The 26,560-nt window shown below is 36.6% G+C and overlaps 1 protein-coding gene across 1 annotated transcript; it reads left to right on the top strand.

Moving 5' to 3' along the window:
- The first annotated feature begins 435 nt into the window (after positions 1–435).
- Positions 436–9,397, top strand: LOC109185138 (tobamovirus multiplication protein 2B). The gene is made up of 4 exons (XM_019335113.1): positions 436–640; positions 1,421–1,551; positions 7,185–7,275; positions 8,892–9,397. The coding sequence occupies exons 1-4, from the start codon at positions 500–502 to the stop codon at positions 8,943–8,945; spliced, it is 417 nt and encodes a 138-aa protein (XP_019190658.1). The 5' UTR covers positions 436–499; the 3' UTR covers positions 8,946–9,397.
- Positions 9,398–26,560: the final 17,163 nt, after the last annotated feature.

Raw genomic sequence — 26,560 nt, 5'->3', positions numbered from 1 at the left:
TATAGTAAATTGATCCATATAATCTAAAATATAACCCTTAACCAAACAAGGTAATATTATATTACACAATCCAAACCAAACACATAAAAAGTAATCTTACATTCCCAAAATCTCACATTACTTCCCTGGAGGTAATCCTATTACCTGGGTAATCTAAGATTCCGTGAAAAATATTTTTTAAGTAAAAATATCGAAAGACATATTTCACTAAAACGAACCATTTTTTCTTTGCGTGGAATACATATTTTTTTTTTTTATTGATAATCAAACACCGAAAAATTTAGAAAGTAACTTTCAAAATCAATTTTTTTTTCAAATCAACTCTTAATGACCAAAATTCATAATTCGGTTTTTATATTATTTTGTATTATTAATTATTAATTTAGTGTTAGGGGATGAAATTAATATGTATCAGTCCGGCAAAGCTGATATTCCTAAATCCTTATATAGATATTAGCGACTTAATCTAACGAGAGTACAACCAAAGAAGGTAATTGATATGGCCGCGGCAACGTCGTCCGGCGCCGGCGGGAGCGGCAGAGATGGGTCGGCCAAGGCCATGGTGGCCGATCAAATCACTCAGTCTGTCCAGTCCACCTCCAATCTCCTCCACCTCATGCTCCAATCTTCCCCTTCTCAGGTAAATCCATAAAAACTCTCTTTTACTCAACTTGTTCTCCGACATTTGTTTTCATATAATCTACATTTTAATTGCTCAATTCTATAGATACTGACATAAATTCACCCATTCCTGCTCTAGTTTGATTTCTGAGAAATACTGATAAATCCCTAAAAAGAAAGAAGCTCACCGCCCAAAATGACACTGTATTTAGGGTATTTTGCCATCAACAGGAAAGGATTTGTAAATTAAGTAACCAATTCCGGGTTAATCTCTGTACCTCATAATTTATATAGCATATGGCATTGAACCAGTTCTGCGCTAACCTCTGTATTTCGGTAATTCGGTTATAATTTTGTATAGCATTATGGTCTTGAAACTATGTATTCCAAAAACATGGGAATACTTTGATAAATGGCAGTGCAGGATTCAAAACAAACTTTTTGCCTAATTATATTGGAAGTATGTATTTTTTTGGGTGAGTGGTTGACGAGGGAAACTCGCAGCCACTATCCGAGAATGTACACTCCGTAAACCTCGCCTTGTGACCCTAGCGTCAAAGGACCACAAGGAGATAAACCAACCTAGGTTGTCCATAGCTGACCGGGTCAAATCAAGAGGCCTGGGATTCGAACTCGTGACCTTGTCGTTATAAGTTTGTATCCTTAGCCATCTTGGCTGGGGTATGTATTTTACTTGGCTAGAAGCTTAAGCCATTACTTTGCGCACACATTATTTTGTATTAGACATCAACATATGCTCCATTTCATATTTTTGACTCACTTGCTAGCCCTTTTCCAGGCCCAACTGCAGAAACTCCCAAAGAGTCTTTTGGCTAAGACCTCGACAATCAAGAATACATCGTTGGTATTAGAGCAACTGCCTCAGATAATTTCATCATTGGATGCGCATATGGATCAAGGATTACAATGGTTATTCTTTTCCCCCCTTTTCCATGTGATACAATTGACAATACCTGTTCAAAAATGAAATTTTGAATTTTAGGTTGTGTCAAATCTCCATTTGATGTGAAAATGATGATAATTAAATAAAAAGGGTAATCTTTCCTTTTGTGGAGTAATTGATAATATTCAAAATCTTTTTCCTTCTTGGAGTATAAGTATAGATTATTAGGTCTTCCGTTGTACAACATATAACTATTTTACCAAGAGAACTGATTTTAAAAATTGGTTTTGCTGCTTAGAGCTTGCTTAGCAGCTGGGGCTTGAGCTTGAACTGTTGCCGGCACCACTATACTCTCTACAATGTTCATATTGTGAATCTTATTGAAGAGTGATCTGCATGGTCATTTAAATACTAAGACACCACTAAGACACCATTCTTTAGGACTCAGAAGGATATCTGAAGCTTTTCATTTTAATGATTCATATTTGCTTAAGATATGAAAGTAATAACATAAAAAAGGTATTATTTGCCAAAGAGATGGTTTGATATTTTAACCCTTATGCCATTTCAGTGCCAATTTTCACAGTTTTTCCATATTGTCTGTAGAAAGAAAGAGAGGATACCAACCCAATGTGTTTGTTCTATTTTCTGTGTATTCCTTCACTGCTACAACTAGATATATATACTACAACAATGGACAGTTTTATAGACTCTTCACTTGCTAGTCTATTTATTTCTATGCCTTCCCATCTTCTATAACTGTTTACTTCTAACACTCCCCCTCAAGCTGGAGCATAGATATTAATCATGCCCAGCTTGTTACAAATATACTCAACCCTGTCCCTGCTAAGCCCTTTAGTGAACACATCAGCTAGTTGATCGCCGTTACGAACATGAGCCATGGAAATGAGGCCTTGTTGAATCTTTTCACGCACAAAATGACAATCTACCTCAATATGCTTCGTACGCTCATGGAACACTGGATTGTTTGAAATGTGTATAGCTGCTTGATTATCACACCATAAACGTATGGGCTTCATCACTTCCACACCAACCTCCTTCAACATATTGTGCACCCAAGTTATTTCACATGTCACATGAGCCATTGCCCTATACTCAGATTCTGCATTGGACCGAGCCACAACAGTCTGTTTCTTGCTTTTCCAAGAAACCAAATTACCTCTTACGAACACACAATACCCTGTTGTAGACTTCCTGTCACTCAACGAACCTGCCCAATCAGCATCTGAAAATGCCTCAACTCTCGCATGTCCATGATCAGCATATAGAATGCCTTTACCTGGTGCATTCTTAAGATACTTTACAATTCGAACTGCTGCCTCCCAATGAGTTTGCATGGGTGCTTGCATGAACTGACTTACCACACTGACTGAAAAAGCAATATCAGGACGTGTAATGGTGAGATAATTCAACTTTCCCACCAACTTCCTATATCTTTCTGGAGAATCAAAGGCTTCCCCCTCACCAGCCACAAGTTTCACACCTTGCTCCATAGGGGTCTCACATGGTTTTGACCCCAACAACCCAGTATCATCAAGCAGATCTAGCACATATTTCCTTTGGGAGAGAAATATTCCTTTTCGAGAGCGAGCAACTTCAATCCCTAAAAAATACTTCAACACTCCCAAATCTTTCGTGTGAAACTTTTCTTTGAGGAAAGATTTAAGAGCTTCAATACCTACTGCATCATTGCCTGTGATTACTATATCATCAACATAAACAATCAAGAGAATGCACCCATCATTAGTATGCTTGAAAAAGACAGTATGATCACACTGACTCCTTTGCATACCAAACTCCATAATCACACTACTAAACCTCCCAAACCAAGCTCGTGGAGATTGCTTCAGGCCATATAGAGACTTTTTCAATTTACACACTCTTCCAGACTCCCCCTGAGCAACAGACCCAGGCGGTTGCTCCATGTAGACTTCCTCAACCAAATTACCATGCAAAAATGCATTTTTGACATCTAGCTGATACAGAGGCCAATGGTTAGACGCAGCTAAGGAAATAAAGATACGAACTGAAGCTATCTTAGCTACCGGGGAGAAAGTTTCTGTATAATCAACACCATAAGTTTGTGTATATCCCTTTGCTACTAGACGAGCTTTAAGTCTAGCCACAGACGCATCAGGGTTCATTTTCACAACATAAACCCACTTGCAACCAACTGCAGTCGGTGAGGGGTACCAAATCCCAAGTATGGTTGTCTTCAAGAGCAGTCATCTCCTCCTCCATTGCTTGTCTCCACCCATCATGTGCTAAAGCCTGACTCAAAGTGTTTGGAACTGACATAAAATCTAAACGTGATACAAAGGTGCGAGATGACAACGGCAAATGATTATAAGACACAAAAGAGGAAATAGGATTTTGACAACGGCGTTTACCTTTACGAAGGGCAATGGGAAGATCCAGATCATTTGACGAAGATTCTGGTAAGGAAGAAGTATTCACTTGTGGTTCAGGTGGTGCCACTTCATCTCTCGGCCGCCGAGTATAAACCTGTGTAATGGGGGGTCTAGAAACAGACTCGACAGGTATGGTAATAGTATATGTAAGAAAGTCATCGTCTTGAGTAGACCCATAACCAGACGACCCAACACTCCCAGTGAACACCATGTTTTCAAAGAAAGTAACATCAGCTGACACTAAATACCGCCCCAAGTCAGGTGAATAACATCTATAACCCTTCTGAGTATGCGAGTATCCCAGGAATATACACTTAAGAGATTTTGGATCAAGTTTTCGGCGTTGAGGACGAACATCCTGGACAAAACAAGTACATCCAAATATTTTGGGTGGGAGATGAAAAATAGGTTCAGTCGGATACACTAAGGAATAAGGAATTTGACCCTGAAGGACAGACGAAGGCATCCGATTGATCAGAAAACATGTTGTATGAACAGCATCAGACCAAAAAACTTTAGACACTTTCATTTGAAACAAAATTGCCCGAGCTACTTCTAACAAATGACGGTTTTTCCTTTCTGCCACTCCATTCTGCTGAGGTGTATACACACACGAGGATTGATGAACTATCCCATGTTGGCCCATATAAGTGAAAAAGGGTTTAGAGAGATACTCTTCTGCATTGTCACTTCGTACACACTTAATAGTTGTATTAAATTGGGTTTTGATCTCAGCACAAAAATTACAAAAAATTGTAAACAACTCATTTCTAGATTTCATAAGATATAACCACGTACATCTAGAGAAGTCGTCCACAAAAGTTACGAAATATCTGAACCCATTCTTCCCTGTGACATGGCAAGGACCCCAGACATCAGAATGAACAAGTTCATATACAGATCGTACTCTTTTATTGACACGAGGAGGGTAGGAAACCCGACAATGCTTAGCAAACTCACACGACTCGCACTGCAAAGTAGACAATGATTCTAAACTAGGGAAGAGTTTCTTTAGGACCGACAGTGATGGGTGACCATACCGACAATGTAGTTGGAAAGGAGAGGTATCACTCAACATGGCCTTGGACGGAGATACAGATTGTTCTAAAACATACAGTCCTCCGACTTCCTTCCCCTTACCAATAATCTTCTTCGTCAAAAGATCCTGAAAGAAACAATAACCCGGAAAAAATGAGATAGAACAATTCAAAGACCGTGTGATCTGGCTAACCGAGAGCAAATTAAAGGGAAACTTTGGAAGATATAATATAGATGACAGGGGTAATGATGAGGTTGCACTACCTCTACCCAAAACTGGAACAGATGACCCATCCGCTAGAGTAACCATAACCCCAGGATTAGATGGAGAATATGTGGAAAAAACCTTAGAATTACCTGTCATTTGGTCACTAGCTCTGGAGTCAATGACCCACTGTGTAGATGAAGAAGACACACACGCAACAGGATTACCTGTTTGGACAAAGGTTGCAGAAGAAGACGGTTGATTGGATGGAAACTGGGATGGAGACTGCATAGGAGAAGACATTTTCAGTTGATTGAACGCTGCTAACTCCTCATCTGTCATAATTACCATATGTCCTTCAGATCCGGAGGTTGTGTTCGCAAATCTTTGTTGCCTGGGTTGTTTAGGACATTGATTTTTGAAATGGCCCGGTTCTCCACAATTCAAACATACCCTTGGTCCTCCACAACCTCCTCCACGGCCTCTTCCACCACGTCCTCGATGGCGACCACCTCCACCTCGACTATTATACCCTTCATTAGTATAATTTCCTTGAGATACAAACGCACTTCCATCACTATTGTTCCCTTGTGATATAAAAACACTCTTCTCAATCGGTTCATTATTGTCAGTACTTACTGCTGCATTTTGTATCTGAGAGAACACTTGGTCCAACGACCCTAATTCCTTGTTTCCCAATAATTGTGACCTTAGAATCTCATATTCTTTGTCAAGTCCGGAAATCCAACTAAAAGCAATTAACTGATCACGTTGTGTTTTCATTGTTTTCACATCAGTTGTAATAGGCATTGCAGTGCATAAAGCTTCACTTAAGCTTTTAAAATCATAATAGTAGTCTCTCAAATCTCGACCTTTTTGATTAGGTCTATAGACATCCTGAAACAACTGATATAATTTCCTCAAATTACTTGTCCCACTGAACCATTCAGACACTAACTCCCACACTGCTTTAACCGTGGTACAATGTTGCATTGATAAAATTACCTTTCTATCAATACAATTAATTACCCGTGATAATAAAGCTTTATCATCTGCTTCCCATTCTTTATCATCTGCAGGGCAATCTTGATCTAAATGGTCCCCTTTACCCATTCCATCTAAATTAATTTTAACCAAGAATTTCCATTAGACCCATCAGCATTCAATACTACATCAATTAATTTAGATGGAGCAGATACAACAGTAATATTCCTATTACTTCCTTCTGCCATGACTGCCTTTTCAAGTTGAACCCAGGACTGCCAACCCAAAAACTTAAGCAGAAACAACAATGAAATGTTCCCTATTCACGTTCAACCCAGGACTGCAAACCCTAAGTGCAAACATCCACAAACCAAAACTCCACAAAACATACTTGGGCAGAACTTACTTCTCACGGCGAGTCCCCCGGAGCAATCGCCGTCGACGAAGGTGGCCGGAGAACTCCTCACGCGCCGGCGCGTGGTGTCGGAGCAGCTGGACGGCGGCGGCGCGTGGAAGCTCCGATGGCGGTGCAGCTCGAGCTCCGGCGTTGCCTCCTCTTTCCGAGCACGGCCCACTACTTCACTCTCGCCGGCTCTGATACCATGTAGAAAGAAAGAGAGGATACCAACCCAATGTGTTTGTTCTATTTTCTGTGTATTCCTTCACTGCTACAACTAGATATATATACTACAACAATGGACAGTTTTATAGACTCTTCACTTGCTAGTCTATTTATTTCTATGCCTTCCCATCTTCTATAACTGTTTACTTCTAACATTGTCTGTGCTACCTTATATCTTTGTGTTCATTTAGATTTGTGCCTGTGTGTACTTGTCTCTAAAGAAATGAAGGTACCGATATTTAACATTGTGCTTCTGTGATCCATAGTTTGATATAACTATTAAATTAACTTTTGTCTACTTTTTTTTTTTTAAAGAACTTTTGTCTACTTTGGAAATTAAATGGTACATTAATCTAATTTTGAAGGTAACTTTTGCAGTGTTCCTCAGCTGAAAACTGTAATCCAGCTACTCTCAAACATTGAGAACTGCCAACTTAAGCCTTTATCCAATGTTCAGCTTTCTCAAGAGGTATTAGTAGTACGACCCAATGCTTTAATCTTCTCCTGCATGCAACCTAAACAAGATGGATATTTAAAAAAAAAAAAAAAAAATCTTGTATTCTTGTCATAGTAATTGTTGTCTTTTCTTTTTCCTCTTTCTTAGATGCACTGCAACTGTTTCCCCTTCATAGAAAAGGCAATAAAATTTGTTGCTGTCCTCTAAGCTCATTTTCCCTTCTTAGTCGTATATACGGAGTAATTATTAGGCTACAATGAAATTGGCACATGCTCTAGGTTTTCGTGAATTTGAATTCTAGTTTTTCTTCTCAAAAAAAAAAAAAAAGGTTCAAGCCCCTTAGGTATAGGTATCTAAAGAGTTGAATTATAAGTCTCAATAACATTAATACTGTTTAAATCTGAGGTATATTATTGGAACATGTCACCTATTTCCACTTGCTTCAGAAATCAGAAGAGCAAGATGTAGATTGTATTATTTTGCCACTTGGCACTTGCTAAGGGCATCTCCATCCCTTCTCTTATTTTCTCTCAATTTTGTGGGTCCAACTCTTTCATATCACCCCTTAATATCTTCCCTTATTTTCTCTCTAATCTTTCTCCCATTTCTCCCCATTTTGTGCGCCCCACTCCTCCACATCATCTATTACTTTATTCACTTTATTATAATTTTAATTTCAATTTTTTATTTTAAATCAAAATAAATTTCAATAAATAAAATAATTTTTTAATTAAAAAAATAAATTTTCAAATATTAAATTGAAACAAATAATATCACATTGAAATTTGAAAGCAAATACAAAATATTAAATATTAAATGACAATATACGAAATACACGAAATGAAAAGGAAATCAAAATTAAAGTTTGGGAGTTTAGGGTATATATAGAGGTAGAAATTTAAAATAAAAAAATCAAAATTTATGCCTCAACGGTTGATCGTTGAGGCAGTTTTTTTTGCCCCCACCATCACGCGCACATGCAGGCATGCAAGGTGCGTGCCGGCACGCACCCCTTTCCTCCCCCCTCATGGTCTGGAGAGAACATGAATGCCTTTCTCCCCCTCTTCTCCTAGGGATGGAGATCTCCAAATGCTACACATCAATGCCTGGACATTTGGGAGTGTTTGATGCCATTAATATTATATTAGTATATGTAATTCTTCAGAAACTTGATTTTCCAAATTGGATTATTACTTTCCCCTGAAAATAGTTTTACGAGTACTAACTTTTCAAAGACTTGATGCATCTATTAATAATTCATTTTCCACAATCTGATTTTGTGAACCACAAAAATGATCCTCTGAGTGGAACTGATTTTGGAAACTTGTTGGCCATGCATGTTTGATAATTAAAGTGGACAGATCCTGCCCTATCTGCTAAGCCAGTGAGTTACTGTGATTTACATCCTCCCAAATACTCTTTCAGACCGGGGTGTAGGGGCCCTTGGGGTTGGGGATTCAACCTTTTGGGGCAAGATAATTGACGTATTTCAATTCGATTACTGCACTTCAATTGCTCCTCCTCTCTTTTCTCTTATTTTCGTTTAATGTCCCAACATGGACAATATTATCTTGCTGGTAATTTGCTCCTGAAATTAGACACTTTTTTGTATCCCATCTATTCCACAGGAGGTTGAATCAGCAGCACATCCTCCAGAAGCAAGCAAGCATCCCCTTGCATGACACAGTGAAGCCCCAGAGACCAATTCAAGATTACCAGGATCAATATGCATCGTACCATGAACTTGGACGAAAATCTAGTATTCTTTACCGTTGTTGTTGGCCAACGAAAGCAATTGGTGTGCAAATCAAATCCATCATGATGAAGTGAAGGTCAGTTGCCATCCTATGATCTCTTTGATGCCGCAGTCATAGTTGACTGCATATAAATTTCGAATTTTTCATGCTTTTAAAATTTTTCTAGCTGCCTTAAATGACGCAAGTTCTTTTCAGTCTTTTTCAGTATGTATTATTATGTGTATATGCAGACAAAAATTCTTGTCCTAGTTAGCAAAGGACACGGTTGAAATTGGTAAATGGAAACATGTTATGTTTGACTAAACGATACATAGGCCTCCATGTGTAGAATGTAATGTCTACTTCTGCCTAAAATTGCAGTGTTTATTTGGATACTTGTTTGAAAATGACGGTTAGAGAGATAAATGGAAACTCGTTTCTCTTTTTTGTCAGACCACGAGGTGTCTCGAGCAACCCTAACTATACAGTTGTTATATCATAGACCGCGGTGCATGTGCACCGCGGTAAAAAACGGCGCCGTTTCTTTACTTAAAGAAACAGCCCGCAGTTATAGTTAACGGAGTCCGCTTGTTTGGTGTATTAAACACCAACTGACACTACAGTATATCTAAACTGACACTGCAGTTATATCAAAATGATACTGTAGTTATAGTGAAATGAAACTGCAGTGTATATAAAATGAAACTGAATAACATTTCACATATTTGAGTGTATATTGTACAATGAGACTGTAATTATATCAAAATGATCATGTAGTTGTGTTTTAATGAAACTATAGTATATATAACATAAAATTAAATAATATTTTCACATATTTGAGTCTATAAATATCGCATGAAACTATAGTTATATCGAAATAAAACTGTAGTTGTGTTGAATTGAAACTGCAATGTATACAAAATGACACTGAATAACAGGGTTACTTTTTGTGAAAGGGTGTGAAACGGCGGAAAACAAATACCGTTTCTTTTCATTTAACAAAAAGATGCGCGGTGCATGATTGATCATGCATTGTGGTGCATGATATAATTTGCCTAACTATAGTAGACACTTTTAAGCCCGTACTATACTCAGATTAATTTACGTTCCTACCCGGTTGGCCCAATTAATGGGCAAAGTGCTAGCCAAATTAGTTTTTCTATATGAAGAAGGAGTTCGAACTCCCGACCTCTATTAAGGGACAAGAGTGCACGGTCATTCATGACAACCAAGCTGGTTATCCAAGGGAAGTTATTGAGAGAGTGTTAGTATGTTGGAGAGAGAGAGACAGTGTGTGTGCATGAGGAAGAAGAGGATAGAGAAACGTGGAAAATGCAGGGAAAGAGGAAAGAGACGTGCGCAATGGGAAGAAGTCTCAACCGTTTTTCACATTGTATTTGACTACTTTCTAATGTTTCTATATCCACATCTCAAAAATGGGGAATATGGCATTAGAGCATCCACACTAGTGGATAATATGGGGATAATGTCATAACAATTATGTTGGGTGGGGTTAATAGCAAATGTGGAGTGGAGTTATTTGAAGAGATATTTGTCCTGCAAAACACAAAATAATGTCAGAAAAAAAAAATTAAAAAAAAAAAAAAACCAGATGCTGTGCGCGTTTGCGCACAGCCAAGTGCCACACGGGCGCGTGCACTACACGCGCCCGTGTGGCGCGTCAGGCGCGCCGCTGACAAAGGCTTTATTTATTTATTTATTTTTTTTAAAATCAGTTTTCTATTATTTTTTTTTCTTTTTTTCTCTCCCCTCCCACATTCTCTTTCCTAATCACTCTTACATTATCCCCTCATTCTCCCCAATTGATGTAGATGCTCTTAATCCACAACCAACCTTTACTAAATTTGAACCTGTAACCTCATGCCCCCTAAAGTTAGGGGTGATCATGGTTCAGTTTCGGTTTTGAATCGGCAATTCTTGGTTTCGGAGAATGGCAAACAATTGGAATCTTTGGGTTGGTTCCAGAACTGTTTTTTTTTTTTTTTTTTTTTTTTTAAATAAATAAATAAATAAATAAATAAATAAATATATATATATATATATATATATATATATATATATATATATATATATATATATATATATATATATATATTTAAATAGTTCAAATTCAACAATTATTCTTAAATTATTTTTTTTCATTTTAATTTTTTAAATGGTTGTATTAAATGTTTAAACTTTAAAGTCAAAGTAAAAAAAAATAAAATGTTATACTTAAATTTTAAATTGTTATTTTTTAAGCACTATTGTCTATCTTATAATGTAGTATCTGGCCATACATACTTTCTCAATCTATTGAAGCATAAAGAGTCAATGTCTCCACCGAGATTTGAATATGTGACCTCCCATTTGGAAAAACCACAAAGGTGCTATTGAACTACAAGTTACTTAAAGTGTTATTTAAAGTTTAAACTTTAATTAAATAATAGTTAAACTTTAATCAAATAATTTTTATTTAAATTTTAAACAAATAATAGTTTTTTTTTTTTTTAAAAAATTCTAGTTTAGAACTAGAATCGGCGTTTTTGGTTTGATTCTGGTTTTGAACCAAAACCATAACCGTCTGTACAGTTTTAATTCCGGTAGTACGCGATTCGGTTCACACTAGATGGTTTGAACTGAATTGTGGTCAACACTACATACTTGTCTACTTTGGTTATTAATGATATGCTCATAACAAATGCTTGAACAATAATCAAGATTTTTCACAACAATTGTACATCATTTGACGTGGTAATTGGTAAATAAAATTCTTTTTAAAAGGAAAAAAAAAAAAACAGAAATAAAAAACAACCAATATTCTCAACGAAATTCATCATTATGAGTGAGCAAGGATCCTCTAAATCCGTTAAATTCGCTCTGATCCAATTCGTTTTCACTTAAAGTGGATGAGATATCAATCCACTTAGTGAAAACCCACTATTAGTGGATTGGATATGGATATGACTTTTTAAAAAATCTGTTATACCCAATCCGCTCCGCTAATCCAGTACCAAAACGACGTAGTTTTATGCTATATATATATATATATATATATATATATATATATATATATATATATATATATATATATATATATATATATATATATATATATATATATATATATATATATATATGCGAGTTCAGGTGCGGTAGTGTCTTACGGTGCGGCGATTTCTTACGGTGCGGCAACACCAATAGTTCAACAAATATGCACCATCAACGTTAGGAAATACACCACACAAAACAGAGTAAACAGAGCCCCGCATCACCAAACACACACCATTAGGTGTGAGTAAAAACACCATACACTGTTCGGAAATACACCATTGGGGGTGGTGAGTTATATGGTGTATTTTTTTGAGTCTGTTGTGTATTTTGTGATGTTTTATTGCATTTCATTGTGGTGTGTTTTTATTACACTGTTGGTGCATATTGTTAACACTGTTGGTGTATTCTGGAATTCCACCGCACCGCCGCACGGGAAGACCCCGCCGCATTTGAACTTTATTCTCTCTCTCTCTCTCTCTCTCTCTCTCTCTCTCTATATATATATATATATATATATATATATATATATATATATATATATATATATATATATATATATATATAATTACATTCATGTAAAAACAGGGCTTAAAATACAAACGTGTGGACATTTCTAGATCGTTAGATTTTAGGTATCTAAAGTTGTAATTAGTTTTTATGATTTTGTGTACTGCATGTCTGTGTGCACTGTCGTTCATGGATTTGTGCAAGCCGGCCCAAATACTGTAGATTCACACATGCATACTACATTGGATGTGTGCACTGTCGTCAACAGATGTGTGCACTGTCGTCAACGGATGTGTGCATACCCGCATTTAGGTGTGTGCATGGTATATGTCCACATGTTTGTATTTTAAGGGTGTTTGCATGTGAATGCAACACAATATATATATATATATATATATATATATATATATATATATATATATATATATATATATATATATATATATATATATATATATATTTCTTTCAATTTTTTGTCATAGATTCATAGGTGACAGTCCAGTTTTAGTCCTTTTTTTTTTCAGAACATGCACTTTTGGTCATAGTATTATTGTGGCATAATCATTTTTAATCCTCTATCAAGAAGATAGTTTCAATGTTGTTAAATACAAAGTCATTTCGATCTTTAATTATGGATTTTTTTAAAAAATAATAATAATACAAAGTCAGTTCCTCCATTATTGAGTTGTTCTCGAAGGTCCCCGGGCCTCCCGTTATTGAGCTGTTCTTGGAGGTCCCCTCCACGATTGTTGGTGAGTTGGTCTCGAAGATCACCCGAGGCGTTGTCGTTGTTCAAGTTGCGGGAATCGTGGGAGTTGCCGGGCACCATTCTTTCAAGCTTGATGTTGAAAGAGAGAGTGAGTTGTGTGTGTAGTCGCCTGCTTGAGTATTGGAATCAGGCTCTCAATGAAAGCACCAATGACGGTAAATATGCTACCAGAGAATATAATATATGAGTAACAATGGTTGTATTGCTAAGTGTTTTAGTACAGAATTCAGCGTGTGTCTTAGTACAGAATATTGAACGTGTCCCCCTCCTCATCTAAGGATCATCTACTTATACAGCATAATGGTAACAGCTATAATAATAGGCAGTAATGGCCTTTTAATAAGTGCAACGGCTCCCTTCCAAAAGTGTAGGTCCCCTCAGTAACTGCTCTTTGATAAGGCGGTACGTAACAACTATATCATAATGGGGAGCTGAGCCATTATTTCCTTGTCTTGAATGAGCGGGGTAATAAATGACTTCTGCCCGTTGGGTTTCCACGGGGCGCCGGGTCAGGTGCCTGTTGACAACCCGGGTCGACGCAGAACCGGCTCATCGACGTGCCGCTCATCCAAGTGTCGACGTAGGGCCGACTCATCAACGTGCCGGCGTGGGGCCGACTCACGAGACTCACCCATCTTCTCTGTAGGTGATCTCTTTACTTCTTTGTTTTTGTGTCGGCAAGGGCCTCTAGTAGAAGACCCCTCGGCCTGTGATCCTAATCTTTGCCGCGCGGGCGTCCTGTGTCCCAATCGTTCAAGGGCAGAGTGGGAGGGTCCTGGTCGCCGTCTGGCCGGTCCACTTCTTTGGGTGCCCTCCTCTGGACCCCATGTCCTGGTATGACGTCCTGCGTCCCTCGCCGCACGGGTTGCGTTCTGTTGTTGCTGGCTTTCTACCCTTCGTGGGGACTTTACCTCTATTTCCTGGGGCCGCGGTGGGGGCACTTGGCCTTGCAGTCCCGCCGCTGCATGAGTTAGTGCCATCGCCGCTTGCCGAATGGCTTCGGCGGTCGCCTGGGGGTTCACAGCTTGGTTTGTTCCTCCATTATTGAGTTGTTCTCGAAGGTCCCCAGGCCTCCCGTTATTGAGCTGTTCTCGGAGGTCCCCTACACGATTGTTGGTGAGTTGGTCTCAAAGGTCACCCGAGGAGTTGCCGTTGTTCAAGTTGCGGGAACCGTGGGAGCTGCCGGACACCATTCTTTCAAGCTTGCTGTTGAAAGAGAGAGTGAGTTGTGTGTGTAATCGTCTGCTTGAGTATTGGACTCAGGCTCTCAATGAAAGCACTAATGACGGTAAATATGCTACCGGAGAATATAATATGTGAGTAACAATTATTGTATTGCTAAGTGTTTTAGTACAGAATTCAACGTGTGTCTTAGTACAGAATATTGAACGTGTCCCCCTCCTCATCCAAGGATCATCTACTTATACAGTATAATGGTAACAACTATAATAATAGACAGTAATGGCCTTCTAATAAGTGCAACGACTCCCTTCCATAAGTGTAGGTCCTCTCAGTAACTGCTCTTTGATGCGGCGGTACGTAACAGCTATATCATAATGGGGAGCTGAGCCATTATTTTCTTGTCTTGAATGAGCGGGGTAGTAAATGACTTCTGCCCGTTGGAGTTTTGCCCGTTGGGTTTCCACGGGGCGTCGGGTCGGGTGCCTGTTGACCACCCAGGTTGGGTGCTAGCACCATTACTCTGTCAATATATATATAGTAGGGTTCTAATTAGAACACTTGCTTAGGTGAGAACGTGAGAACAAATCGTGTGCATCCATCTAATATTTTTAATGGTCTAGATTAGATTAAGTGTCTGCGAATGCGAATTAAATGTGTGCAAACACACTTAATCGCGTTTGCACATATTTAATTCGCGTTCACACGCACTTAATCTAATCTAGACCATTAAAAAATATTAGATGGATGCACACAATTTGTTCTCACGTTCGCACCTATGATCCTAATCTCTAAGGAAGGGAAACCATCGTCGACGAAGCATTCATTCGTTGGAGAAAGACGCAGACATTGTAGTTGAATAAAGACTTTTTCAATTGATTAAATTTATACTTTTAACTTGAAGTGTTATTTTATTTTTATTTTTTCACAAATTTGTGTTCTAGTTACTGAAAGAAACGTCTTAGTTCATGTATGCTTAGAATTGTAACTCAAATGTTGATCTGCATGCTGGTGAATTTCGTTATATGGTATTTATAGTTGATGTGATAGATTAGTGTGTGCACTTGGGTTACACTGTGTGTCATAATGTGCAGAATGAGTGTGTCTATGAAAAGACATCAAACAAATTGGTGTGCACTTAGGTTAAACTGTGTGTACCATAATGTGTAAAAATAATGACATATTGACTTCACGAAAATCTAGGTGATGTTATAGACTATAGTGTGCATTTCAGTTAAATTGTGTATGCCACAATGTGTACAATAAGTGTGTGCATGAGAAGGAGTAAAACAATTTGGTGTGCACTTGTCTTGAACTGTGTGTGCCATATTGTGTAACAACACTGTCATTATGAATACACAAAAACCAGGACGATTTGATGGTTTAGGGTGTGCGGGATTTGGGTTAGCGAGTGTGTGCCATGACATTGTAAAAAACTGATATACAAAATACTGTGAACTTACGATGTGCCACGTTGTATTTCACAATGTGCACATAGAAAGCGTCTATCACATAATATACCCTAACAATACCACATAAAGTATACATTGATACACTGAACAAAATGTGTGCATGTACATGTACACGTACACGAATGTGCATGCACCAATGCCCCCAATACCCGATCAGTGTGCACATGGGTTGAATTGTGTGTGCCAAAATGTGCAATAATACTGACAAAAAGAATTCACGAAAAACCAAGATGATGTTATACACTAATGTGTGTACCTAGGTTACATTGTGTGTGCCATAACATACAGAATAAGTGTGTCTATGCCCTATGGAAAGACATAAAACAGGTTGGTGGGCACTTGGGTTACACTGTGTGTTCCTGCAAAAGTACTACCAGTATGAATACATGAGAACCAGGTTGACGTGACAGACAATGATGTGCCATAATGTGCAGAATTAATGTGTGTGTGTGTGTGTGTATGAAAAGACATAAAACAAGTTGGTGTGCACTTGTGTTGAACTGTGTGTGCCATAATGTGCAATAATACTACTAGTATGAATACGCGAAAACCAGGTTGATGTGACAGACACTGGTGTGCACTTGGGTTAAATTGTGTGTGTCTTAATGTGTGGAATGAGTGAGTGTATAAAAAGACGTAAAACAAGTTGGTTTGCACTTGTGTTGAACTGTGTATGCCATATTGCTTAAAAAATTAGTATACAAAACAATGTATGGTGTGCACTTGAGTTTACGAGTGTGTCGTAATGATACACGAAATAACGTGAAATTACGATGTGAGACAATGTATTTCAAGATGTGCACATATAAAGCGACTGACGCATAATATGCCATACAATACTGCATAAAGTACACACCGATACACTGAACGGAACGTGTGCATATACACGTATATACAATTGTGCATGCACCAATGCCCCCTAAACTCTATGTCAGTGGAATAACAACTTAATTTATCAAATTACAATTTGCACTTGGGGAACACTGTGTGCCTGTGCAATATATATTTAAAATTTCATGTTTACACCAAGATTTAACATCTTTTCCAAAAATCATTGAATATAAGAATAACAATTATGTTTCTATTTTGTTGAATCTAAATAGTACCAGTCTATATATAAACCCTATCATCACTTCCTAATAAATACAAATAGCAAAAACCAAGAAAGAATGAGATATTCCGACGAACCAGCAGTTGTTGCCAAGAAAGCCTCGCGATTGGGCCGTGCAGGGCGGTGGTAGTTTTTGGAGAGGGGAAAACGCCTTGATCCGGCATGCTCTGGAGGACTCTAACATGTGCCTGAGGAATTTGATGTACTTGTACACCTCCTCCAGCATCCTGTGTCCATCTTCATGTCCCACAACATTAGTTTCTGTAAATATCGAATCTTCTTGCACGGCTTCTGTCGCCTCTCTCGGGCTAGTTTGCAGGATCTACTCTCTATCTTCGCCCGCCGCTTTCCGTGATTCTCTATCTGGAATTTTTAGGACCATAGAACATTACAACAATGCCACTATTCCCTGGTGCATGGTGCATGCCAATACACAAGTTATTATATAAAGCTTCCCAAACATTCCAATCTCATAAGCATTAATTAAGATCATCTGCAACTAACCTTCCCTTCCTGTCCTTCCAGATTGATGAATACAATCTTCTACGTCATTCACACTAGAAAAGCACTATGAATGCTAGTATATAAAAGTATCAAATAAATCTTTGTTAATTAAACATCATTAAGAAACACTAATTTAAAAACAAACCTGGATTACTAACATAACATTAATGTCCAATCCCCGAGTTGCCATGCACATTCGTCGCCACTAAGGTCATGAACTCACTTGATCTGAATCTAGAACGTGTAACGATGGGAGAAGCGAATGGAAAACATGCGTGAGGAAGATGGCGTCTACGGATGAGTCAAACCTACGGTGATCAAATCCAGAATGCGAAGAAGCAACGATAAATTCTGACCTTCCACGCATGTGCACTACTTGGAGTTCCTAAAATACCCCTGCGCCCCCAAAATAAAACCCAAGCAGCGTTAAAAATCTAATTGAAAATTATTAAATATGCACCGTAGATTGAATAAAATAAAGGGTTTAGATTAGTTCTTAGGTTCTTACTTATAGATGAGTTCCTATATGATTCTTCACTATAAAAAAACGCGTAAATAGCGACGGATTTAGCGATGGTCGAATTCCGTTGCTAAGATAGCGACGGAATAGCGACAACGTAGTAACCGATTTTATTTTTTTTGTTAAATAGACATTTAACGACGGACTAGCGACGGATTAGCAACGGACTTAGCGACGGAAATATTCCGTCATGAAATCCGTAGGTAATTTTAGCGGTAAATTTCGGCGCAAAAAATAGAGACAAAATTGCAACGGATTAACGACGGATATTTCGCGGGCAAATTCCATAATTTAATTGCGACATATTAGCGACGGATATATTCATCCGTCGCTACATTTTGAAGGCAGATGCGTGTTTGTTCACATGTTAGCGACGGATCTAATTATCCGTTGCTATCTAGCGACGGATTTTCAAATCCGTCGCAAAATCTATATATATCGGAAATTTTTTAACAATCTAGCAACGGCCTTTTTGAATCCGTAGCTATATTGACGAAGCCTGTTAGGTTAAATACTATAGCGACGGATTTTAAAATCCGTCGCTAGTTTACAAGCGGGAATTCGAAATTGGGAGGCAATATATTTTTAACTCTAGCGACGGACTCTGAAATCCGTCGCTAGAGTTGATAAATTAAAGTTAAGACCGCGATTTTCTACTGCTATCTCACCGCGATTTTCTATTGCTACCTAACAAAAACCCTACCCATCACTGCGATTTTCCTCTGGCCGCCCACCACTCACCGCCCACCGCTCACCGTCGACGGTGCTATCTCCTCCGCCGACCGCCGCTGCCTCTCCACCGGCCGACGTTAGTTGCCTCTCCACCGACCGAGGCTGCCTCCTCCGTATATCTGGTATGTATCCGAGAAATTGATTCTTTTCTATTGACATCTTTGTATTGCCATCTTTTCTATTTGATGATATTAATTTAGTTATATCTTTGAGATACTCTATAACAATATAGCTTATTAATTTCTACTGCACTGCATATTAGCTTCTCACCCTTTAGCATTTCTAGATTCGGAGTTGTTGTTTGCCTCTGATTTTTAAGCCCCAAAGTGACACTCTAACTTGCCAAGTCTCTTTCTAGCCAAATTAAAAAACTGTGGTGAACAAAGTGAGGAAGTTTTGGGGTTGTTACTTTAAACATTGTTGATGAGGATATCGTGTATCATTACATTTCACTATTTGTCTTCATAAATTAGTTGCTTTTTACTCATTTTGGTACATGGATTACTCCAGAAGCATATACAACTGGTATCGTGTTTCTGATACTATTTAACAAGGAAGCATATACACCTTGAGTTTCTTTGTCTCTCTTTAATTTTTTTTTTTAAAAAATTTTTGTAACAAGATAAGGATTAATGGACAGGGAACTCCTATTAATTAAGGAATAAAAAGGTTTTGCTAAACTCTTTCTTTTAATTTCCTTTTCTCATTCATTCTTCTGGTTTGATTGTCTGATTGAGCACATATTTTGAACTTAGTTGATTGTTTTCTTTGTCACAACCTCCCATTAAATTTGATTGGAAGTTATATATTGTTTCCCATCAATAAAGTAATTAAAATTTAGTTTTGAAGGAATTATTCCCTAGAATCTTGACACAAGCAATAACAACCTAATCAAATGAATAAACTGAATTGATTAATAATAAGCAGGAAAGTGAAAGTTTTAGAAAAGTTTAAGTATTACTTCTGTTCCATTGTCGATTCTACTGTACCTCAAAAGAAATGGATCAAAAGTGAATATATTTGTAAAGTTTAGAATAGAGCTTGTAATTTAATTTTCACTTGAGGATAAGGCCAACAACTAGGGGCTAACAAACTGGCCAAGGGTATTAAAATTGTCTTATATATTTAGTTATATTTCATTTGTTAGTATACTTACAAAAGTCAACTGAGGGAGGTTTTCAATCTTCAACTTGAAACAGACTAATGCATATTTGTTCTTATGCATCTAATAAGAAAAGCATTACTCTTAAGTGATAACTGACTATACATCATATCAATGCAAGTTCAAGGAAGGCATTACTCATATTGTTTTGACAACTGACTGTAAAAATTTTACATTTTCATTTTGATGAAAATAAATATGCAAAACACCAACTAATAATATCATTAGTTTTTGTCTTTAGTTTGGATTAGTAGTTTAACATTTTTTCTGCTTTGTACTTATCGTGTATGGAATGAGAGATGTATCTTGATAATTGTTAATATAGATTATATTGGGAGGGTCTATAATATAATTGTCATTCTTGGTTCTATTATTGGCAGATTACATATATACACAATATTCTTACACAAGATTCTACAAGATTCCATAATCAAAACTATTGGCTCGGAATCGTATTATTACACTCAAGATTCTTCAAGTTCTTCATCGGTTGATAAGGTTTGAACAATTACAAATTTTTCATTTGTTGTTTATTTGCTGGCTAAACCGTCTGTGGGTACCGGCACTTGTGTTTTCTCCGGCTAAATCGCCTGTGGGTACCAGAGGGTTATAAAAATATGCATGATTGTTTATTTGTTATTTATTGGCCGGCTAAACCGCCTGTGGGTACCGGCACTTGTGTTTTCTCCGGCTAAACCGCCCGTGGGTACCGAAGGTTCATGAATGCATGATTGTTTATTATAAGCTTTATTTGAATGTCTCAGTGATTGTTTTTTTTTTTAAATGAAATGTAGCATTGAAAAATATTTTGAAATAGGTGATAAATACAATGAGTTTAAATCTTCATTGGATGTATACACGAATTAGAAATGGTCTTCTCATTGAAGAGTTTTTGGCTAGTCTTGAAACTTTATATTGTTAAATTGATAAAATTCTTATATACCTTTATATATTTGTCTTATTTTGTATATGTTTTTAATTGTAGGACGAAATACCAGCACGGTGTGATGCTGCAATGCAAGAGGCGGAAGGGTCAACTGAGCCACCAGTTATAGACATGTCACAGATGTATGTGGATGTTGTTGGTGGGGTAAAAAAATAGCGTATTTATGGCTTAGGGACTAAGTCATTTGCATTTATCAGCGGGAATAGCTGTAGTTCATCTGCTACTTCACAGCTTCAACAAGAGGCAATAAAGGATATGGTGAACCAACAGTTAGATACCATGCGAGTTGAGATGGAAGCTAAACTACAAGCTGAAAGAACTCAAATGCAGGTTCAAATGCAAGCTCAAATTGCAAGTTTGATGGATGAGTTGCGTCGCAATGGCATGTTATCCAATCTAAGTACTCAAGCTCAACATTCGGCTAATTCAAATGATGAAACCTTAGGAGATGATTAGATTATATTTATTAATATATTTGGTACTGGTTCTAATGATGTAACATAATACTACTATACTTTTGTTGTTGTTATTCACTTTGAATGCTTTAATATAGTATATTTTATAATTATATTATTCAAGTACTATATTATAGGTTTAATGCATGTTTTTTATATTAATTAGCGGGTACAATTGTTTTATTAATTTTCAAAATTTAGGGACGGACAAATATGATATTAAGGTAACGAAATAGCAACCAAAAAATCCGTAGTTAAATTTAGCGACGGATATTTCTGTCACTAAGTTGTAATTAAATCACGTTCAATTCAAATAATAATAAAATATTATCGACGGATAATTTCCGTCGTTATATTAACGACGGACGGTAGCGACGGTCATGTCCGTCGCTATATTTAGCGACGGACAAATCCGTAGCTAAGCCGTTGCAAATCTCGTCGCCGGAGCATAGTAGTAGAACTTTAACGACGGAATTGTTGTTGCTTTAGCGACGGAATTTCCATCGCTAATTATGGCGACGGACTATTCCGTCGTTATTCACTCGCAATAGTCGTCTTCGGATCCGTCGTCGAAACGAATTTAGCGACGGATATATTTCGGCTAGCGACGGAACTGTCCGTCGCTAAGTCTAGCGACGGAAAAAAAAATTGTCTCGCTAACTTTTAGCGAGGAGGGTTTTTGTGACGGATGGATTCCGTCACTAATCTGTCGCTAAATACATTAGCGACGGATTTTCACTATTTAGCGACGGAATACGTCCGTCGCTATTCTTGTGTTTTTTTGTAGTGCTTATTATATATATATATATATATATATATATATATATATATATATATATAAACTATTTACCTTATAATGTAAATCATGGTCCACAGTACAACAATTTACTTTAGGAGTATAGATACTTGCCTAAATGCATTAAAAACATTAAAACAATACTATTTCCATACCAAAAAGATCTAATGTCGTATAATAGAAATTCTGCTACAATATTTGTTTCTAATTAAGTTGAATAAATAAATTAGATACTCTGATTATTTTTTAATTATAACTATCGCAAGTTAAGATGAGACATTTGATACAAATAACATTAATATAATTACGATTTACGAGAGTTTCTATACCAACTAGTATTTTCACCAACTAGTATTTTCACCCGTGCGATGCACGGAATGGAATTGTTGTAATATATTAAGAATATTTAAATCGATATATAATTATTTAAGAGTTAATTTCACCAGAGGTCGTTTATCTTTCCTGACAATTTCAAATTTAATCCTAGACTATAGTTATTAATTATTACAATTTATTCTATGTTACAACTCTTACGTTAATATTCTTACTATTATTATTAACACTTAATTACTTTTAGATATTATTATTACCACTTATATTATTATTATTATTATATTATTATTATTAGTTTCTTTTCAAGTAATGTTAGTATATAATGGTCGTGAGGCACAATAATAATATAACTATAATTAAATATTCTTGTATTGTATTCCGGAGTTAATGCCATTTTTGGTCCTAGACTTATTGAGGCATTGACACTTTTCATCCTCCATAATAAAACTTGCCACTTAGTAGACATTGTTATTGGTCGTTGGACAGTTTTGATCCTCCGTCAATGAAGCCGTTTGTTGACCGTGAATTAGAAGGGCTTTTCTATCTTTTTATGTCTTATTCTTCTAATCTTACTCAGACCAGCGCTGCTGTGACTCCTGTGAGGCGAGATGGCGAGACTTGATGGCTAAGTAGTAACCGTCGGTAGTGAGTAGCAGCGAGGTTCTTCTCCGGCGAGTTGTGGGTACGGAGGCGAGCATACGAGGCAGTAACTCCTTCAGGAGACGGACCAGTAAGGCAGATCTGGCGGTGCAGAAACAGATCCGGCGAGGTTGGGGCCTTCACCGGTGGTTTTTGGTTCCGGCGAAGTAGAGAGGGCAGCAGGTCGGCGAACCCTCCTATGGTAAATAGCAGTTGTAGTTGTAGATGGCGTGATGTAGAATTTGCACCTGTAAGTCATCCCTTCCATATTGACCACAAATATCCTTCCCATCTCTCTCTACCACAACTACTTGGTGCACAACCTCAAAAATTCTATTATTCTACATGAAATTCATTGAAGTTTCAAGCTGAAAATGTGGAATCCGTCGCTCCCCAAAAATCGCATTGTTTGAGGTGTTGGAATGGCCGGTGTTGACTTCCTGGCTGCTGTAGCTTCATTCCCCAACCCGGATGATAAAATTCAGAGCACCAACTTTGAGGTTCAAGGAGGTGGTAACGCTGGCAATGCTTTGATAAAACCCGGATGATAAAATTCGTCTTGGTCTTAATTCAAGGATCATATCTAAGGTTGCTGATGACTCGCATGGCGAAAGAATACTTGATGAGCTTGAAAGGGATGGTGTTGATACATCTTTTATGGTGGTGTCCAAAGGAGGAAACTCACCATTCACATATGTCATTGTTGACAACCAAAAAAAAAAAAAAAAAAAAAAAACTCACACGTGCATTTTCACTACAGGATATCCACCCATGATATTTGAGGATCTACATACCCAAATCAAAATTTTCTTCAACGCTTGGAGTAAATATTGTCTACTTAGATGGAAGGCTGCATGAGACTTCTTTGATTGTAGTGCAGGAGGCAAAGAGTAGGGGCATACCTATTATAGTTGATGCAGAAAGGTTAAGGGAGGGGTTGGGTGATATTCCTGACTTTGCTAGTTATGTTGTATACTCGACAAAATTTCCACAGGCATGGACTAACGCCCTTTCTATTTCAACTGCACTTGTTTCCATTATCTTGAGATTGATGTCAAATGTAAAATTCGTGATTGTTAGTTGGGTGAAGATGGTTTCTTAATATTAGAAAGGACTGAAGCGGATAACCTCAGTTTGAAGAAATGGATGTAGCAGTGACCAATAGATGGAGAAATACAAGGATTAGAACATAAAAAGACAGAAAAACTCATCTAATTCACGGTCAACAAACGGCGTCATTGACGGAGGATCAAAACTATCCAACGATCAATAATAGTGGCTACTAAGTGGCAATTTTTATTATGGAGGATGAAAAGTGTCAATACCCCAATAAGTCTAGGACCAAAAATGGCATTAACTCTTGTATTCCGTGAGTCACAATAATAATATAACAATAATTAAATATTGTTCAATTCTATATTCTTCTAGGATTTATATTACCATCATTAATTATTCCCAAATTTACCATATTTAAATAATTTGACCAATTATAAAGAAAGAATATTAAATAATGCACGAGACAATATTTTAATTAAAAATTCATTAATAAAATATAAGGTTCTCATAGTTTTTTCTTAGAAACTCTTTAATAAAGTTTTTTTTTTTTTTTTAGAAACTGGTGGGCCAAACCGCCTACAGCAGTTTGCGGTGGATAGATCTCGAAAAAATACACAATTTCAAAAAAACATTTGTCCAAAACGGACAACGGAGTCAAAAGTTATGCCTTGCCGAACTTTTGACACTTTACAACTTAAAAAAAAAATAAATAAAAGGCCGGTTTTGCCACCGAGGCGGCCGCTGAGGAGGCCGATTCCAGCTTTCCTCGCCGCGGCCAGCGACACGATTTTTGCAACACTGATATATAAAATAGATATAGATTAGAATGGAAATAGTATTACACTATTTTATAATATTAGAATAGAATTTTAACGCAGAATTATTGTACGAATAGGAAAGTAGAAATCAATATATTTTATTAGGAAGAGAGATTTTTTAGGAATTGGGCGGGAAGTTAAAATTTCAGGATTTTGTTTTTAAATATAGTATAGATAGATTGTATTACACTATTTTTTAATATTAGAATAGAATTTTAACGCAGAATTATTGTACGAATGGGAAAGTAGAAATCAATATATTTTATTAGGAAGAGAGATTTTTTAGGAATTGGGCGGGAAGTTAAAATTTCAGGATTTTGTTTTTATATATAGTATAGATTGTATTACACTATTTTATAATATTAGAATAGAATTTTAACGCAGAATTATTGTACGAATGTGAAAGTAGAAATCAATATAATTTATTAGGAAGAGAGATGTTTTAGGAATTGGGCAGGAAGTTAAAATTTCAGGATTTTGTTTTTATATATACTATAGATTGTATTACACTATTTTATATTTTATAATATTCGAATAGAATTTTAACGCAGAATTATTGTACGAATGTGAAAGTAGAAATCAATATATTTTATTAGGAAGAGAGATATTTTAGGAATTGGGTGGGAAGTTAGAATTTCAGGATTTTATTTTTATATATAGTATAGATTGTATTACACTATTTTATAATATTAGAATAGAATTTTAATGCAGAATTATTGTACGAATGTGAAAGTAGAAATCAATATATTTTATAGGAAGAGAGATTTTTTAGGAATTGGGCGGGACGTTAAAATTTCAGGATTTTGTTTTTATATATAGTATAGAAGTATAGATTGTATTACACTATTTTATAATATTAATATAGAATTTTAACGCAGAATTATTGTACGAATGTGAAAGTAGAAATCAATATATTTTATTAAGAAGAGAGATTTTTTAAGAATTGGGCGGAAAGTTAAAATTTCAGGATTTTTTTTATATATATATACTATAGATTGTATTACACTATTTTATAATATTAGAATAGAATTTTAATGCAGAATTATTGTACGAATGGGAAAGTAGAAATCAATATATTTTATAGGAAGAGATATTTTTTAGGAATTGGGCGGGAAGTTAAAATTTCAAGATTTTGTTTTTATATATAGTATAGATTTAAATCATTTAAGATGAAACATTTGATACAAATATCATTAATATAATTACAATTTACGAGAGTTTCTATACCAATGTAATTTCAGAAAAAGTAAGTTATGCTAAAATTAATAAAATAAAATAAAATAAAGGAAAAAGAGTCAAATAGGCTTGAAAAGTCAATTAGATTCTTAAATTTTCAAAAGTTACAATTAAACCAATAAACATGTTATTTTGGAGCGTTAAAGTCCAAAAGTCGTTTGGTGACATGTAATTGCAAGTCATTAGCGTTCCGGTGAGCCCCCAACTAATTTTTTGCCATATTTTAGGGTCAAACCGTAGCCACCTCCAACTGGTGGCCAACTGGTCTACCT

Source organism: Ipomoea nil, unplaced genomic scaffold, assembly GCF_001879475.1.
Source record: "Ipomoea nil cultivar Tokyo-kokei standard unplaced genomic scaffold, Asagao_1.1 scaffold1317, whole genome shotgun sequence".
NCBI classification, from domain to species: domain Eukaryota; kingdom Viridiplantae; phylum Streptophyta; class Magnoliopsida; order Solanales; family Convolvulaceae; genus Ipomoea; species Ipomoea nil.
The sequence above is the reverse complement of the archived record's forward strand: the minus strand, read 5'-3'. Positions and strand labels throughout refer to the sequence as shown.

What these genes read in the sequence shown, in the direction of transcription:
- LOC109185138 (XM_019335113.1), top strand. Translation starts at nt 500, where the DNA reads ATGGCCGCGGCAACGTCGTCCGGCGCCGGCGGGAGCGGCAGAGATGGG. An exon ending in TCCAATCTTCCCCTTCTCAG is followed by an intron (nt 641 to 1,420) that starts GTAAATCCATAA and finishes GCCCTTTTCCAG; the next exon opens with GCCCAACTGCAGAAACTCCC. An exon ending in ATGTTCAGCTTTCTCAAGAG is followed by an intron (nt 7,276 to 8,891) that starts GTATTAGTAGTA and finishes TCTATTCCACAG; the next exon opens with GAGGTTGAATCAGCAGCACA.